This window comes from Populus trichocarpa, chromosome 3, assembly GCF_000002775.5.
Source record: "Populus trichocarpa isolate Nisqually-1 chromosome 3, P.trichocarpa_v4.1, whole genome shotgun sequence".
NCBI classification, from domain to species: Eukaryota; Viridiplantae; Streptophyta; class Magnoliopsida; order Malpighiales; family Salicaceae; genus Populus; species Populus trichocarpa.
Genome location: NC_037287.2, coordinates 21,211,350 through 21,230,702, shown reverse-complemented (window position 1 = coordinate 21,230,702; position 19,353 = coordinate 21,211,350). Strand labels below are relative to the sequence as shown.

General features: G+C 29.1%; 2 protein-coding genes across 2 annotated transcripts; both read right to left on the bottom strand.

Moving 5' to 3' along the window:
* Positions 1 to 2,417: 2,417 nt before the first annotated feature.
* Positions 2,418 to 3,932, bottom strand: LOC7463591 (uncharacterized). The gene has a single exon (XM_002304837.4). The coding sequence runs from the start codon at positions 3,735 to 3,737 to the stop codon at positions 2,796 to 2,798; it is 942 nt and encodes a 313-aa protein (XP_002304873.3). The 5' UTR covers positions 3,738 to 3,932; the 3' UTR covers positions 2,418 to 2,795.
* A 7,637-nt stretch (positions 3,933 to 11,569) lies between these two features.
* LOC7463592 (uncharacterized) lies at positions 11,570 to 12,820 on the bottom strand. Its single transcript, XM_002304838.4, has one exon. It carries the CDS (start codon positions 12,751 to 12,753, stop codon positions 11,815 to 11,817), a length of 939 nt encoding a protein of 312 aa, XP_002304874.1. The 5' UTR covers positions 12,754 to 12,820; the 3' UTR covers positions 11,570 to 11,814.
* Between the last annotated feature and the right edge of the window lie 6,533 nt (positions 12,821 to 19,353).

The window sequence follows — 19,353 nt, the reverse complement described above, 5'->3', positions numbered from 1 at the left end:
GAATTCAAAACATATTTCACATCATGTAAATTAATTAAATGTTTGAGTCCACGGCAAGGCAATAGAAACAGCCACCTTTTTAAGGAGGAAAGATGTGTTTTTACTTCTAAAATTTCAAGAAAGTCAGCGAAAGCTACTGCTTTGTACATTTTTTTTTTTAATGATAATGAGATACTTAATATTCATGTTCAAAATTTAGGTCTATACTAGCTATCTAATCTGTGTTATATTGGGAGTTATAATTTTTTTTCTATAAAAATATTGAATATGCAGTTACTTTGATATATTTTTTATATATAAAAAATAAAAGTATAAATTAAAAAATATATGCAAGCATCTAATTAAATAAATCAATATATATACATAAACAAAAAAAGTCATTAACAATAACCAAAAGAGAAATAAAAAAAAATTAAGAAATGAATGTAGATCAAAATATTCAATCACATAAAATAAAACACATATCCGATTGTGTTAACTGAATTTGTTTATAAATCAATAAAAGATGAATCTACACCACTAAAAACCTGTGATCTAAAATATAAACAAAAATAAAATTGACTAAATAGACCCACACCCTAAAAAAATTTACACAAGGCCGAACCCATCATAAATATTATTTAAAAAGGAATATTTTTTATTTTAAAAAATAAAGTTCATTTGTATGAAAAAATATAGATTAAAATCAAACACAAACAAAACAATTAAAACAAAAATATATTCTAAAAAGGCATGCAAAACCCGTGGTCTAAGTTATGAGACCAAGATAAATTCAAAGAAAAAAATTAAATAAAATCCCAAAACTAATATTTAAAAAAAAAAAACTAATGCAGGACGATAAGATCGCATGAAGCCGAATCCCTAACAGATCAAATGTTGAAAGATAAAACCAGGGAAAATAATCAATCACACAAAAGGATCTAAAAAAATTAATCAGAGGGAAAATAAAAAATTTCAATTGAAGGGTTAAATTGAATTGAAAAATAGCTTTAACAAAAGGAAAAACAAATCAAGAGAATAAGGGTCAAATTGAAAAAAAAATAAAACAACAAAAATTTTGATTGAAGGATTAAATTGAAAACCAAAAAATCTTTAACAGAAAGGCCAAGGGAAAAAATTAAAAATAAAAAGATTAAGAACCAAAATGAAAATCAAAAGAATAAGAACTTGTAGTTGAAGGACTAAATTGAAAAAACTAAACAAAACTTCTATAAAAGGAATATGAATGAAATAAAAAAATTAAAAGAATGAGGATTGAAATTGAAAAAAAAAAGGGACAATCATGGACTTTACCTGCAAAAAAAGAGAAAAGGAGGAAAAAAAAAAACAACTGCAGACGACAATCCGACCACTAGACATCGTCACATGTCATACTATGTGGAAGAGAGAACACGTTGACACATTAAAAAAGATGATAAAATGTCAGGTTTGACTACTGGGTAACGTTACACGCGTGACTTGCTGACTCATTCTTAACATGCCTCGATGACTTTTTTTGATTAAAAAATAAAAAAACCAACGTGAAAAATACCAAAACATCTTCATAACCCTGGTAATTACCAAAAAACTCCATGTAAAAGTACAAAAATACCCACAAAATACAAATCTTTTTTTTGGAAGCACAAAAACATAATTTAACTGTACATCAATAATGGAAAAACAAAAAAAAACCCTTGTCCATCAGTCCAACAATTTATTAATCTTAGGGTAAAGAAATATTTTTACTGTTTAAAAATTTACAAAAAGTCAAAAAAACCCTTGGTCAACAACTCTAAATTTTGTTGACTTCGAAGGTAAAATAGTATTTTCGTTATATAAAAATAGAAAAAATCTGGACACCCTGAACAATCTTTTAATGATCAATATATCAATTAAAAGACAAAAACACCTCCACCCTCGAGGCTTTTTTTTCCACTCAAGAGCGAAGAAGTAATTGTACTGTAGTAGTATACAATAAACTATATCTATGGCTACAATACAAAACGTTTTGATTAATGTGAGAAAGTTAGCCTTATTTAATTATTAATTATGATATATAAAATCAAGTCGAAAATAATTCAGAACATAAGAATTAGGAAATAAATTTTTTTCTCTCAAAACTTAATCTTCCCAGATGTACCGCGTTAGATGAAACTTCTCGTAATGTTTTTGTATGTAATCACTGATCAACTCAAGTGCTGCAAGTTAAAAATACTAACGTGTACGTTGCTCTAATGCTAAGTTAATTAATCAATTAAATAAACTTATAGACCATTTAATTTGAGAACGCAATATTCCTAAAAACAATTAGAAGCACTAAGATTTTTTATGCTTTTTATTTTTGGAGACCCGGGTGGGTTGTATATATTGTGTTATCAAAAAATGACCATCCAAAATTTAATCAAATTAATAAGAATTGATAGAAAAATAAAGATTAATTTGCAGAACCAAATAAATAAAATAACATAAAATGAAGATTTCATACATGCTTTTGGATTGAAGATACAATAAATAAAATAACATCTATTTTCTTTCCACACTCTTTTTTTTTTTTTCACTATAAACAATTAACCACAAATCACCCACCCCTAAGTTCTATAAGCTATAAAACCCATGAACATATCCAGGGCAAATAATTTCACACCAATTTCCCCTCATCAACACACCACACTTTTTTACCCATGCCATTGTTTTTCATTAAGCAAACACTATTGAGGGCTTAAATTGAACAAAGTGGGATACCACCAGCCTAAATTATCAATTTGTACAGATACCTAATCACATTTACCCCATCAACTTTCCCTCCTATCTTGTCCTTACCTTTCCATGTCTATTGGTACAAAGCCTCTTCCAATTTCCATAAAGCTCTTCTTTTCACCAACTTTGCTACCCTTTTGTGATTCAACATCATCCGAGTCTTCTTCATACAGCAAGTTTTCCTTTGTCAATGTTGAGTACTCAGCCTCGTCACCATATAACTTGACCAAGAACAAATAAAAGGACATCACAAAAATAATGATCGCAATCAACAACCAGCTAAATTGAATATTAACGAGTGATTTAGCACGATGCAAAGCCTCTTCACCATGGCATCTAACCACTTGATGTCCTTCTTCTAAGTTAAGGAAGCAACCTTTAGGAATCAATGAAGGGGTCCATAATGCATAGCCCATGACTATGAACCAAACTCCTTGGAACGTAATACTAGCTGACCTAACAAAGCTAACCATGAAACTTTTCGGGAGACCGATCCCCATGAGAGCGGTGGCTAGAGAAACAACTATGACAATTTGTAGAAGCAAGTGGTACTGGCCTTCAACTCCCATGTGATCTGCTGAGTGAAGGTGGAAGAGGAAAAGTTGTTGACCAAAGGCTAATGCGCCAAGAAACTGTGTTAGACCATACTGTGCTTTAGGCCCAATTCTATCAAGAAGAATAGCAAAGGCCGCATAAACGAAGAAAGTAATTGATATCGAGGAGTGCTCAAAGTTGTGAAGGTGGTTTGATGGTATGGTTCCATCAGTATCAAATGGTTGGTGATTTCTAGGACCAATAAAGAGCTCCATGGATACAGAAATAGAGCTGCCTAACATTATGAGAAAGAGCTCCAAGTACCTTAATCTTGAAGTAGGGAACCATGGAGAGGATGTGTAGGAGTTTGGTTGTTGAGCATGGAGTTTGATATGGCTAAAGAGGTGCCATAAACCAAGAGCAAGGAAGGCAAAGCCCGGAGCCACATGACCCACTAAAGTACCCATTGACACGAGCACAACTCTTTCCTTCTAGGTATGTTTTGTCCTGAGGGAAAAGAAATATAAAAAAAGTGGTCTTGTTGTTGATGGTTTTGGCCAGAAAGCAAGGAAGAGGAGAACGAGGAGTGACCTGCTAGGATTGGAGGAGAGGGACGCTATTTAAGAGGGAGTTATGGCTGAAATCTTAAGAGGTCTAGAGGGTTCTGCAAGGACTAAACTTTGAATATTTGCTATGGCTCAAGAGAATAAGGTTTTAATCCATGGTTGACCTTATGGCTTTGGCACATAAGCTATGATCTAAGACGAGGTAGCTAGCAGCCGGTCTTCTAGAATGGAATGGTGTGTACAATTGACAAGTATAATCCCTTCTTTAATCCAATCTTTTCCAATGACAAATTTGCCCTTTAATCAAGTCTAAATGTCACATGAAGTTATTACCGAGGCTCGTGTCTTCGTCATAATTTCAAATATATTATGGTGGGGTTGGTTCATATGCTTGCTACTTAGAACATTGAAATGTATTGATTTGGAATTTTGGTGATTTGATTGTTGTTCATCAACCCCCTCCGGCGGTTTTTTTTATAAAGGAAATAATCTTTTTATAACTTTAATTTAAAAGACAAATTTTAAAATAATACATAATTCTCATCAAGTTAACACCCCAGCTGAACTGTCAGTGATTGTGTTTTTTCCTTCATGTTGCCTATCTGTGTGCAAAATAAATGGATACATTATCCCCTACCTTCAAAGAAGTTTCTAATTTGAAGAGGAAAGATTCCCCTTCAAAGAAGTTTCTAATAGATGTTTCTAATTTCGACCAAGAGGAAAATCATCATCTTCGTAGATGTTTCTAATTTGAACTAAAAAAGAAATTCTATGGATTTTTCTATGTTTTACTGCAGTTGCATGCACGGATATTGCTTTTCTTTTTTTCTTTTTCTTTTTTTTTTATTTTAAGTTAATTTATTTTTAAAAAAATTATCTATATTTTCTTTAAAAAGAAATGATGCCATCTTCAAAAAAAAAAAAAAAACCCTTAATGTTACAGTGTTAATTAATTGATTGGATGATAAAATTAATTACACCTTCAAAAGTGTTAATCCTTAACGTTATCCTCTGAAGGCAATCCATGGCGAGAAAGTCACGTCGAAAGCTGGGGTTGACTCATCCATCTCCATGCATATCCACGATCCAATTAATAAAAAAAATAATTATTTTATATTAGTCCCAAGGGTATTCTCGTCCATTAACATTCCACGGTCAAATTGTTGATCGATTTCTAGTTCTTAAAATAATTAATTTAACGTGTACAATATTCAAAAACCAATTTGTTTTTGCATTTTCTTCTTGGATCAGCACACAATCTAGCTATACCTAACACTCTACAGAAACTCAAACATAAAATAAGAGCATAGAAAAGTCAACCATATGGAAGTTGTGCTTGCCAAAAGCCTCAAGTAAAGAGAAAGACACAGAGGAATAAAAAAAATTGTGTACGCAAATGAAAGAACTATGAATTTTCCGATCTGTTGATTAAAATCTTAATTAAAGATTCTATTTTATGTCCAAAACTTGATCAACAAGAAACCATGTTTTATGAATTTATTTTATTTCATCTTCCTTTATTTTTTTTCTTTTAAATTTACTTTTCATTTTTTAATTAATATTTGTTTTATTTGAGATAATTTTTAAAATTATTTTTATTTATTTGCTTTTTTTAGGATTTTCCACTGATTTTGAAAATGATTCGAGTTTTTTTTAATCTTTTTAATTGTTGCTCTTTGTTGGATTTACTCTAACTAATCAATATTAAATTGATTAGGAATTTAGTTTATTTATTATACCCGAGTTTATGATTTAATGGATTGTATGTTTGAGATCACTGTTTAGGTTTAGAAATCAATATTTTACTACTAGCCCAGATACATGGAATTGAAAAAAAAATATTAACCAAAAGAAATCAATATTTTATTGTTCATCAAAACAAAAATTACCGTTGATTAGAGAAGAATAAAAATATTTTTTCCCTTACCGAAAAAATTGACTAAGCATACAATTGAGGATAAAAATATCTTTTATATGGGATATATTCGACATTGTATATTTAATTGGGGAAAAAATGGTACGTAAATTTCTTTTTTTAGGTATAAATACTATTTTACCCTTAAAAGCATAAAAAATTAATTCACAATCCGAAATATAAGATCAAAATAACTCCATAGAAAAAAAATAAAAAAAAATACGAAGATTAATTCTCAACCAATCAAATATTAAAAGATAAAATTAAAAAAAAATCAATTCTAAAAAGGAATCTAAAAAATACTAAAATCAACTCGGACTAATTTTCAATATTCATGACCCTAATAATAAGCCCGAGACTAACTCCGTAAAAGACAAACCCCAAACAATCATGAAGAAAATTGTCCAATTAACTAAATACGGAGAGATGAAATTAAAAAAAAATCAACACAAAAGAACCCAAAACATAACAAGTAGTAATCAAAAGAACAAAGTTCAAATTTGATATAAAAATTAAATGAATCTAAATGATGATGAATGAAATTAAAGAAAAAAATCAATAAAATTTTTTTTAAAAAAAACAAAACAAATAGTAATAAAAAAAATTAAATTTAATAAAAAATAAATGATAAAAAACCAAAAAAAAAAATTTCATCAGAGTTAAACCACCCTGCTATAATATACAAGTCTTGTTGTTGACTAGATTAAATGAGTGGAGGGCAGGACAGAACCAACAGATTACCAATCAAAGGAGTGAGAGAGAAAAGGAGAGGCTAGAAGAAGCCATGCACGAGCAGCTTAAATCATGGTCCGCTAGCAAAAACCATTGAAAAGGAGAAATAAGAATTACTTCCAAGCTTTATTCTCTCTGGATTTCAGGTTAGAGCTCTGTGGTTGCTCATATGATGACTACTGGAGGTTTACATGGTCGTTAACTTCAGGGGCCATGGGATTAGTCGAGGTGCGCGCAAACTAGCCCAGACACCGACGTTAAATTAAAAAAAAAAAAAGAATTACTTCCAAGCTTCACCCATCATTTGACAACTCAAAAACCCATATAAGTTGTCTTTGCCTTCCCGTTACAAGGACAGTACTAGTAGTAAATCTTTGAACAAAAACGAATTCTCTAACAAATTCCATTGATTTATTTGTTATTATCTATGATGAAATATCTTAATCCATGCCATAATATGCTCCTTGAAAGCTAGTTTCAGCAACACATTTTCTTGACTGGCTCAACTAGGATAAGTTTTCTTGTTTTTTCCCCATTTTTTAAAACTAATTTTTTTTCCAGTTTTATATTCAACATTTTATATAATTAATGATTAGATTTTTTTTTTCATTAACTGCCTTCTATATGATTTTTTTAACTGTGTATTTTTCATCATTTCCTATATTTTGTTTTAGTTTGTTTATGTATCAACCTTTTTTTTTGGTCGCGTCTATGCCCCGGGTCAATTTTTTTTAGAAAACAAATTAAACACACTTGCGTCATAAATTTACAAATATTTTTTAATTTTATTATCTTTCATTTTTTATGTTTTAAACTTGGTTCCTGTTTTTTTTATTGTTATTTGTTTTGTTTGGTGTCATTTTTTAGATTTTCCTTTGACATTCTCATCCTCCATGATTTTTGTTTTCCTATCAAATTTGATTTTTATTTTTTTTATTGATATTTTTTTTCATGATTTCATCATTTCAAATTAAATTGGTTGGATATTAAGTTTCTTGATTCAATCCGAATCTAAGATTTCATGGGTTATGGGTTTTAGAGATTATACCAGATTTAAGAAGCTTGCTTGAGTTTACTTTGTTTTTTTTTTTTCTCTTTTTCTAAGCTAATGTTTTTTTTTACATTTTTCTTTTTAGTTTTGATTTGTTATTTTTTTTGTTTGACTTTTGTAAGGTTAGTTTCAGACTTAAGATTATAGTCACAAGTTTCAAAGGTTAATGTTGATTGATTTTTATTTTTTGTCATTTTTAAATTTATTTATTTTAATTTTATCATTCAATATTTGATGCATAAAAATGATCTTCATGCTTTTTTTTTTCTTTCCTTTCAAGTGCTCATTTTTTCATGTTTTGTTTTTCTACAAGGTTATCTCAATTTTATATCCATTATCACAAAGTTTGTGAGTTAACCTAATTTAACTGGGTTTTTTTTGTGGTTTTTCCTTTCAACATTGAGTTTTTTTATATACTTCGAGTGACTCGAGTGTCAAATTTTTTTCCTTCGCTTTTTTTTTTTACTTCAATTTTGTTTTAACCAGCTCGTGGTGAAACGCATGCCACGTATAAAGTCAAAACCTATTTTGATATATTAATAATAAATTATTTTCTCGTCTACTGTTTCTTATTACGAGAACACGAGGGATATAAATAATGTGTTTTTTATTTGGAAATGTATTAAAATAATATTTTTTATTTTTAAAAAATTATTTTTGACATCAGCACATCAAAATAATCTAAAAACACAAAAAAATATTAATTTAAAGAAAAAAAAATAAAAAATTTAATTTCTTTTAAAAACGCTTTTGAAATGTAAAAATAAATAGGTCATATAACAAGATTCCTGAAGGTATGAGATCATATAAAACCATGTCTTCAAATTCTGTGGATCATTTCTTATCTTGTAAAACTGTGGACTTGATGATGTTTTGTGGTTGTAATCAACGAATGATGATGTTCAAAACTGGGGATTTTTCAACCGCGAAAAGAGAAAAAAACACCTGAAGAGTCAAATTTCAATCCATCTGGGCACTTGATCCTCGAGTCAGTTCCATTATTTATTTATTTTTTGCGCTAAATTGACATTCATTTGATCTACACTATATATGTGCTACTTCAAAATCTTATTTTTTTTTTAAGTAATAAAATCTAGAAGAGCTGTGCTTTACAATTTCAAATCCCTATATATATAAAGAAAACTATGAACCCAAAAATTGTTAAAATCAATCAATTATCTTATTCTATTTTCTTTGGAGTAATTATGCATGCCAACAAAAGTGCAGTTTGCTCTATAAAAAAAAAAAAGGTCTACTCTTATAAATATGTTTTAAAAAATTTATTGTCAGTTTTGATTTATACTTTTTGAATTTTTTTTATTTCAATACTTGAACTATTATTTATTTAAATTTACACCTTAATTATCTGTTAGATTTCGTAAATAAATACATTAAAAACAAGTGAAAATAAAGTGTATAATAAAAAATCAAAATAATTTTAATAAAAGCCATTTCGTATAAATTTGATCAACCTGTTGTACATTTAACATTTCTCAAAAAAATTTCCGTAACAAAATCCAGAAGAGCTGCGTAACTGCGTTACAATTTCAAATCCCAAAACTGGTTTTTTTTTAATAAAAAAGAAACCCACATAATTGCAGCATTGGAGGAAAAACAACGAATTGTTGTTTATGTTTAGCAGTGTTATTGTAGTTATTTTTTAAAGTATTTTTTATATTAAAATATATTAAAATAATATATTTTTTATTTTTTTAAAATTATTTTTAAAATCAATATCACTTACACCTTGTTATAAATACAAAATGAAAAATCAGACTTCTAGAAAAACCATGGACATCATTGAACCCAAAAATGGTTAATGCTACGTGGCATCATATAAATACAAGTATATTTTCAAGCTTTAACTCAGTCAGTATTTGTTTTGGTGATTAAACTTATTTTTTAAATATTTTTTAATAATTTTAATATGTTGATATTAAAAATATATTAAAATATAAAAAAATATTATTTTAATATATTTTTAAAAACACTTACTAATCAAACATAATACAAAATGCAATTTTGCATGCCAATCATAAGCTTCCAATTGTTGCTGATTAGTCACGAATTTAAAAAATAGGCATGGCTATGGGCCATAGGGACTTAAAAACTTATCCCTATAAAAGCTTACGCCGTATGCAAAGTCAGTTAAAAAAATATCCTCCGTTTGATGTTGTCAGTTAAAAATATATTCTGAGGTAGGTTTTAAAAATAATAAAATATATCTAAATATTTTTTTATTTTTTTTATTATCATATTAAAATCATTAAAAAACACTAAAATAAATTAATTTAATATATTTTCAGGATAAATACACTTTTAAAATATACTCAAACATGTGAAGGCACCAGCGCATGGTTCAATTAGGATTAATATTTTAACTTTTTTTTTTTTTTTTTATCTTATAAAATCACCAAGTATAAAATTGAGCCTTCGTCTACCCAAAATTTGATGCACGTAATAGGTAGTATCAAGCCTTGAGCCAATAGTTAGTAAGGACAAAAAATACCCATTTCTAAATATAAAATCTAAGACAGAAGGCAAGAGTAACACAGGGATACAGTATTAGCAAACTCAAGCTATGTGCTATTGATGGGCTGATCCCAATGCAGGAGTCAGTGAAATTGCAGCTTCGCATTTCAAAAGAAGGGGAGCATGTCAGGGAGACCAGAAATCAGAAACAAAGGAAACAGCAGCCAAGAATCGGCAGCAGCAGAAATTCCAGCAGCTAGGTCGGTGCAAGAAGTCCTCGCAGGAGGAGGATTTTCAGCGCTTAAGTCAGCAACCTGAGGTAGGTAGTATCCAATGAGAAATTAGAGAGGATGAAAGAGGAAGTATCATACAAGAAAATGGAGAAGAAAAATCCAGGTTTGAGAGGCTTTATATGTGGCAGAAACAGTCTTGAAGTCAGCAACTCGACCGACCCGGCAGAATTAGGTCTATGAATTGAGGACAATTAATTCTGACTTCAGCTTGTTACAATAATTTTAGATTAGATTAATTAGGATTATCTTCACCAGTTATTTTTCATAATCCTAGGATAGGATTATTGAACATTCAATCAAGAATTAAACAACAAGAAAATATCAAATAATGTATCTTGTATTTTTACTTGAGTTTTCATTTCATCGAACCTTCTCAATTCAAAAATTTAAAAATAAATCTTTTAAAATGAAAGTATTTTTAGATTAAAACTTGTACATAATCATACTATCATGTGATATTAATTAATTTAATTAAAAACTTGTACAAACTCCCGATACCATCAATTAATACTTTTTTTGATAAAATCGAGAATAGATATATAATAATAAATAAATAAAAACATGAACAGTGTGAGCAGAGCTTAAGCTTTAGCTACATAGATTGTAGCCTAGGCATCAGCCTAATTACAATAAATAAATACAAGAAAACCTATAACCCTACTATTTGGCCAAGCAAAAACAAACCCACACTAAATCAGGAATTAAGCAGACCATGCCGAAATGCATTCATGATTCCTGTATAGATCAGCAATTAATACTAATTAAAAAAAACGATGATAAGATTCAAATTGATAATTTTTTTTTTATACTAATCGAGATGTATTATTAATACAACACCACTAAAAAGATGACTAGGTTTTATAACAATGGAGGAATAAACTCATAATTATTTGATTAACAAAATTTTAATATCATATCATAAAATTATTTTAATTCAATATCTTAAGTTAATTATTAATTGAGATTTCAATATATAATTTATATTATTTTATAAAATAGCCAGGTAATGTACTAAAATTATTAAATCTGAAACTTGTTGCATCTCCTGCAAATTAAGAAATGTTTTTTTTTTCGTGACTTGAAATTTAACATGACTTCAATAAAATCATTTCTTCTTGTAAATAAATTACATGAAAAAAAATTATGTGAGAACAAAAAATCATCAATTATTGAAATTATGGTTACAATCACCAAACGTAAAAGAAAAATAATAATGAATTATGAATGATCGACTAAAGGATTACGTACAGAAAACGAACACAAAGACTCATTAAAATGAAATAACATGAACATTTTTCAACGAAATGGAAATATAACATCTGGGTTTAGTTTTTTTACATACAAACACAACGATGAACCCAACCCCAAAGAATATATAATCCATTAGTGCAAACCATACAATATTGTCGACCCTACCAGCACACTTTTTCAATAGCCAAATATGTACCACAAAGATACAGTCGATTTTAATCCGTAAGGAAAAGATTACTACTTCAATTTAATTTCTTACATCTTCTACCTTTCCATGTCAAAAGGGGCAAACCCTCTTTCCACAAGCAAACTCTTCGAGCCCTCTAATTTGTTTTTCTTCAGAGATTCAATGTCGCTAGTCTCTTCATGTATCTCTTCAAATTCCTTTGCCAATGATGAGTACTTGACATTCTTGCTATATGTTTCAACCATGGCCAAATACAAGGTTATAGCGAAAATGGTGATTCCGATGACAAACCAACCAAATTGAATATTCACTAATGATTTGGCACGATGCAAGGCCTCTTCGCTAGTGCATCTTACTATTTTGTGACCATCATCATTGTAAAGTGAGCAGCCCTTAGGAATCAACCCTGGGGTCCATAACATAAACCCCATGACTACGAACCATACACCTTGGAACAATATACAAAGAGACCTAACAAAGCTAACCAAGAAACTCTTAGGGAGGCCAATTCCCATAAGAGCGGTGGCCAAGGAAATGACTACAACATTTTGTAGAAGTAGATGGTATTGGCCTTCAAGACCTTTGTGGTCAGTTGAGTGGAGGTGGAACATGAGGAGCTGTTGGCCAAAGGCTAATGCTCCTAAAATGTGTGTTAGACCACGTTGAGCTTCAGAACTAATTTTATCAAGAAGTATAGCAAACGTTGCATAGACGAAGAAAGACATTGATATTAAGGAGTGTTCAAAGTTTCGGAGATGGTTTGATGGTATAGTCCCATCAACATCAAATGGATGATGTTTTTCTGGCCCGATGAAGAGCTCCATTGATATGGAAATGGAGCTCCCTAACATGATCAGATAGAGCTCCAAATACCTTAGTTTTGTGGTGGGGAACCATGGAGAGGAAATGTAAGAGTTTGGTCGTAGAGAATAAAGTTTGATGTGGTTAAAGAGATGCCATAAACCTAGTATAAAGAAAGCCATGCCTGGTAAGACATGCCCTATAAAACTGCCCATCTTTGTGTGTGTGATGTGAGTGTAAGAGAGAGTGCAAGAAGTTCAATTTGTTTTGAATGCGGAGGTAGAGGAGTATGCAAGTTCTTTTATAGTACTTTGCTTTGGGAGTATATGACGATTTAGATTTTAATCTTTTTTATTTTTATTTTAGAATTATAGGTTTTCTTGTCAAATTAATAAGTCTGTGTTATGATAATTTTAGATTAGATTCCAAAAATCTATCAAACAAATTCTAATAGTTTTCATAAAAACAACTAAACTATCAACATATATATAAAAAATAAAATTAATATATTATCTTACCAAAAGATAATATGATTTTTTTAATTAAAAAAACAATACTCTTTACACTATAAGTAGGATATTTACGAAAAAATATTTTACAATATTAATTATAGACTTAAATTGGATGGTGCTGAAACCAAGGCAGCCATGTAGTGGCAAGAGGTGTATATATATATGCTCTCTGTGAGGTATGTTTAGAGCTTAGTGAGTATAAGACGGGGGTAATTTTGTTTTTATTTTTATTTTTATTTTTTTTGTTTAAATCATCACCTATATTTGTATCTTATTATAGAGAAATTTATATATTCTGTAAAAATAGATAAGTGATTAAATCATGTGAAATTATATATATTTTATCGAATATATTTTCTCAATTTCTATATATTTGATTTACATGCATGTTCATATAAAATATTTATCCCATGCATCGTACGTCTTAAACTAATTTATCCCGATATCAAAGAGCAAATTTGTGCAAACGGTATTGAAAGTAAAAGTATCACTCTTGAATTCTCCCACCAAAACCTTACTTCAGTGCTAATCATTTCTTTTTATCCTCCTTTACTTGTAATTTAAAGAACGAACTGTTAACAATTGTTCACAAGTACTTGTTCCTTAATAAGTTAACTAATAAGCTGCAGCTTCCTAGCAGTTTCCTAAAGCATTTCCTCCCTCTTGCTTACACAAAAATCTTCATCATTAGCTGATGTCCAGCTTCATTGTACAACAATTTGCTGTGGTTGGCATAAATATTATGCTTGTATAATCACAGAACACGAGACTAATTAGCTGCTGCTGCTTTTTTTTTTCTTTGAGAATGACAGGCCTAGCTAGTTACATGCATCAAGTGAAGTGCAAAATAAATTCCATGAACGAATGTGTATATTTTTAAATTTGCGAGTTAGAACAAAACACATACGACGATACACCACAAAATCAAATGAAATACATAAGGGCACATGGAACAAGGACATTTGTGAGTGCCACAAACGAAGTTGCTAGTACATGCATGGTAAATAATCAATCTAAGAATCAACCTGCTATAAGATAGTAAGAAGACTTGTTGGTGAAGTGAAAAGTTTGCTTTTGTACTAAAATTTGTCAGCTATCGGATTGGACAAAACACAGACTGGTTTTGATGTTTATGTAATTGATATTTTGTTTGAATTGTTTTTAGGGTTGTAGTTTAAGAAACGCGTGAGATTTTTTTTTATGTCATCATGTAATTTCTTATAGTGATAGTGCACCTATTTTTTTCAAGCTCTTAATTTCTAATAGCGGATCAATGTCTATGAAGAAATAACAACAATTTGTTTTTAAACCAACTCTTGAATGACTGTTGATAGCTAACTTAGACCGCATTGTGGGGTGTTTATGATTTACATTATAGTTCATTCTTATATTTTAAGTTATAGTTATAAAGATATCATAAACCTGATTTCATCCTCTAGATGCTATATCGTATTTGAATGAATTATTGGATCTCTCTCCGTATTTGTCACGCATGCTATAAGAATGCAGTAATCATGCAATCTAAGAATCAACCTGCTATAAGACAGTAAAGACTTGTTGGTGAAGTAAAAAGTTTGCTTTTGTATTATAGGTTCTTCCTCTCTCATATGCCACCTATCGAATTGGACAAACTTTCACTCAATAATAGACTGATTTTGATGCTCAAGTAATTGAATATTGATTGTGAATATTCACATTTTCAAACTGGTGTTCATATTAGAAGATATATAGCAAATCAACGAGAAAGAGTTATTGTTGAAGTAAGAGTTGATATGCAATCAAAGGACAAACACAGCATATATATATATCAGATACTGTCCTAAGGTTTAAATAAAAAATAAAAAATAAAAAAAAAGAGATTCTTTCTTAACTATGAGGCCAATCTTTACAAGGTTTATTGATGGCATAGCCAATTACAAATTAATTAAAAATTACAAATATTTAGGGGCCATAAGAGAAGACTTGTATGTATCAATCAGAGATGGCCCATTGTAACGTCCAAGATGTGTGTGTGAAGCCCTAATAAGAAGCCTATTGGTCAGGATGTGGCCTAATGCTGGGTCTTGAGAGAAGAAAGAGATGACAATGAAGCAAAGGCTTAATAGAGAATGGGCTTACTGGCTTTTAAGCCCATTCCTACTTGAAAATCCAAGTTCTTTGTGATAGAGGAATTGCAAGAATTTAATTTTTTTTCTCTTCTGAACTTAAAGATTGAGAAAAATTAAATGAAATTAAATGGGTTTGATATTTTGCAGGCCATATTGGCATAACGGAAAGGCCAATACCATTGATTTGTCGTATTTTGTCATGGATTTTTGTATTTGTAACTATTAATTATAAAACAAGTCAATGCAGCCTTAATAAATAAATAATAAATAAAAGGAGTTACTAATTTAATTCTGCTTCTTATCATAATCATCATGGCCTTGGAAAAAAGTAATTTCTTAATAATAAAAAAATTAAAGATTACCTAATATCAGCACAGATGCTACCTCCTGTTTAAATGTTGTCCCTCCCTATTGAACATGGCAACAATTTCCATGGCTAGAATTTGTCCACGTCATTCTCAGCACCCACCCTCCTCTCTTCCTCTCAGAACCCTAGACGGCAAAGCTATATGCGTTCAAGAAAGAAAATCCATTTTTTCCGTGTCTCCTAGTCATGTGATCCGTGTTTTGCCACGGTTCTTAAAAACATTATGTACACTAGTTTTTTGAAGTACTTTTGTAGTTAATTTTTTTAAAGTAGAAATAAAAAAATTCATGTATATATATAATTAAATAAATCAAGAAATATATATGTTAATAAATTAAAAATATAACCATTAACCTAACTAAAAATAAAACCACAATATGAATATAAATTAAAATATTTAATCTTGAAATACATGATATTTACCTGGTTGTATTTGTTAAATCTTGTTAATTAAAATAATTTTTTTATCCTATCAAGCGATAATAAAAATAAACGCACACATTAAATTATTTGAATAAAATAAAAGGAAAAAAAATATCATGCAAAATTGTACATGTTAGAAAACTTATGTGATTTTTTTTTATTTTAAAAAATAAAATTCATTTATATTAAAGATTAAAAAACAATTATATACAAATGGAGGTGCTGCATGGAGAAGAAGATAGGCAATTACCTCTCTCAATTTTATTTTTTAAAAATTCAATTCGGCTCCCATTAAGTTTAGTATTAGTGGTTCAATTTTTTCTATTTCTTTTCAGACATTTGCCTCCAACTTTAATATTCCAAGAAATTAATCCCGTTTAGTTTTCTAAACCAGTTACATGACCCGCGCGATACCGCGGATCAATTTGTTTTTGTATAAAAAATATATAAAAAAACTAAGATCTAAAAATATTAGGTTTTTTTGCAAAGCTATACCCAAGAGTCTTGGGTTTGGCTACAACGTCTGATCCAAAAGTAATATTTATAATATTAATAATAACATTAAACTTGCATGACTCAAGTTTAAGTGGGTCTGGCTGCAATACTAAATCTAATAGTCTTGGATGTGGATTTGGCTACAAGGTCGTGTCATAAAAATATGATAATTAAATAGATTAATTAAAAAAAAACAACAGGAAAAAAAAAACTAATGAAGAAAAAAAAATTGAATTAACTGGGTTAACCTTCAAACCAGGTTAACCCGTCAAACCCTGGATTCGTGTCGTGAAAGTTTGATAATTAAATAGAAAAAAAAATGATAGGTTAACCCAGAATTAACTAGGCCAACCTATCAAACTCGGGATCCGTGTCATGAAAGTTTGATAACTAAATAGAAAAAAATTGAACAAATAAAAGCATCAACTTTTTCACCGTGGATTGCATACAATATTAAAAGATGAAATAAAAAAAACTAATAAGGAAAAAGAAAAAAAATCTGAATCAACTGGGTTAACCCACCAAATCAGGTTAACCCGTCAAACCTGAGATTTGTGCCATGAAAATATAATAACTAAATAAAAAAAAGATTTTATATTAATGAACTAAATAAAAAAAAGATTAATAAAAAAGGAAAAAGCAAAGAGAAAAAAACCTAAAGGAAGAAAAAAATCTTAATCAACTGGGTAACCCGTCAAACGAGGTTAACCTGTCAAACCCGAGATCCGTGTCATGAAAGTCTGATAACTAAATAAAAAAAAATTAACATTAACAAACTAAATTAAACAAAAAAAATTCATGAAAAGAAAAAAACACAAAGAAAAAAGAAAAAAGAAACCATAAAGGCATAAAAAATGAAAAAAAATAAAAAAGGGAGAAAAACAAAAAAAACACAAAAAATAACTAAGTGTTTAACCATGAACTGCACCTTTAGTTTTAGTTTATTAGATAATAATAATAATAATAATTATAATATAATATAATAATGCTCTTTTGAAACTTTGGCTTGTGAAGCACACCGAACTTTTATTTCCATTTGGCTCCCACTAAGTTTAGTATTAGGGGTCCAAATTTGTTCCTTTTCTTTTCAGACATTTGCCTCCAACTTTAATATTCCAAGTAATTAAATCCCATGTAGTTTTCTAAATGCTCTTTTGAAACTTTGGCTTGTGGGGCAGGCCGAACTTTTCTTCCAAGACGTCGACAAAGAATTATGGAGGAATCAAAACTTCATAATTATAAACAAACAGGAGAGTATTGTATTTTAAAATAATTTTTGTATGAAAAGGCCCTAAATTGATGTGTGTGAAAATTAAGAATTAAATTAATGTTGTTTTTTTATATATAATTTTAAATTAAAAACATCGAAAATATTGAAAAATATTTTAAAAATTATTAATTTCATAGTGGGACCTATTAAATTAATTTTTTACATATTTCATCTTATTAGAGCTATACAAATTGACAGTGTTTTGATTTTTAATGATTTAACAGCTGCTTGCTGTTTTTTTTTCCAACTTTTACTCTATATTTTACAATCTCTCCCTACCAGAAAATTGATAAATACAAACAGAAATACCGAGAGAATATTTCCGTCGGTAAATTTCCGAGGGATTTTACCGACGAAAATATTCCCTCGGTATATACTGAGGGAATTACCGTGGGAACAAAAATTAAAACAAAAAAAAAATGATGACGTGTCATTTTTACCAACAGAATTACCGACGGAATTTCTTTCGTCGGTAATTCCGTCGATAAATTTGTTGGTAAAAATGTGAACACTGTTCATCATGTCAATTACAAAGGGAATCACCGACGGAATTGTCCGTCGGTATTTTCCAGAGAGCTCCAAAACTGTTCACTTTTCAATTACAATATTAATTGTTGTTCTTTACGGACAAAATCACCGACGGATTGAAAAGTCGTCGGTGTTATTTGGCGGTTTTCTGAAAAAATTCAATTAATTTAAAATTTTCATTTAAATATTACAGACGGAATCACCGACGGATTGAAAAATCATCGGTAATTTTTTGGCGGTTTTTGTAAACTTTTTACGAAATTGAAAATTTAAATTAAATATTACCAATGGAATTACCGACAGAATAATTAAAAAATATTAATATTCAATTATCCATCGGTAAATCCGTCGGTAACGCGCCCCAATAAAAAACTTGAATCCCCTTATTTCACAAGAGACATACCCATTTCTTATTATTATTATTATTATTCTTCTTCTTCACTATATGTAAAAAATATCATTAATGTATGTCTTTTTCTTCTTCTTCTTCACTATATGTAAAAAACATCATTTCTTATCTATTTCTTTCTCTTCTTTTTTCTCCTCATCTCCTTCTCTTTTCCTCCATGCTTGGGTATGTTTTCTTATTCTTTCTTCTTTTATCCTCTTAGTTTTTTTTTTAATTAATATGCTTAATGAAAATTTTTTTTCTCTCCTTAGCTTCACTTGCAACTACATTAAGGTAAGATTTTTCTTTTTTCTTCTTTTTTTCATGATTTTTTTCACTATATTTGTTTTTTATTTTATTTTTAATTGTTTTTGTTCTTAATAATTGTATAAATGTTGTTGTGAGATTTTTTTTCATATGAGATCAATTTTTAGTAGATGTATTTATAGGATTTTTAAATTTTTAGCAATTGCAACTTCATTTTTTTCATATGAATTTTTTTAGTTGAATTTATTTTTTTGTTTTATTTATTTGTTGCAAATTTGTTTGAGTTGATTTTCTTATTCTTTTTTTCAAGCATTTTGAGTATATATTATACAGTGTTAATTTATGTTAATTTAATTATTTTATAATTTTATAAAATGAATTTTTTAAAAATGTTTTTAAATAATTACCGACGGAAATTCCATCGGTAAATCAGTTGGTAATAAAAAATATTATTACC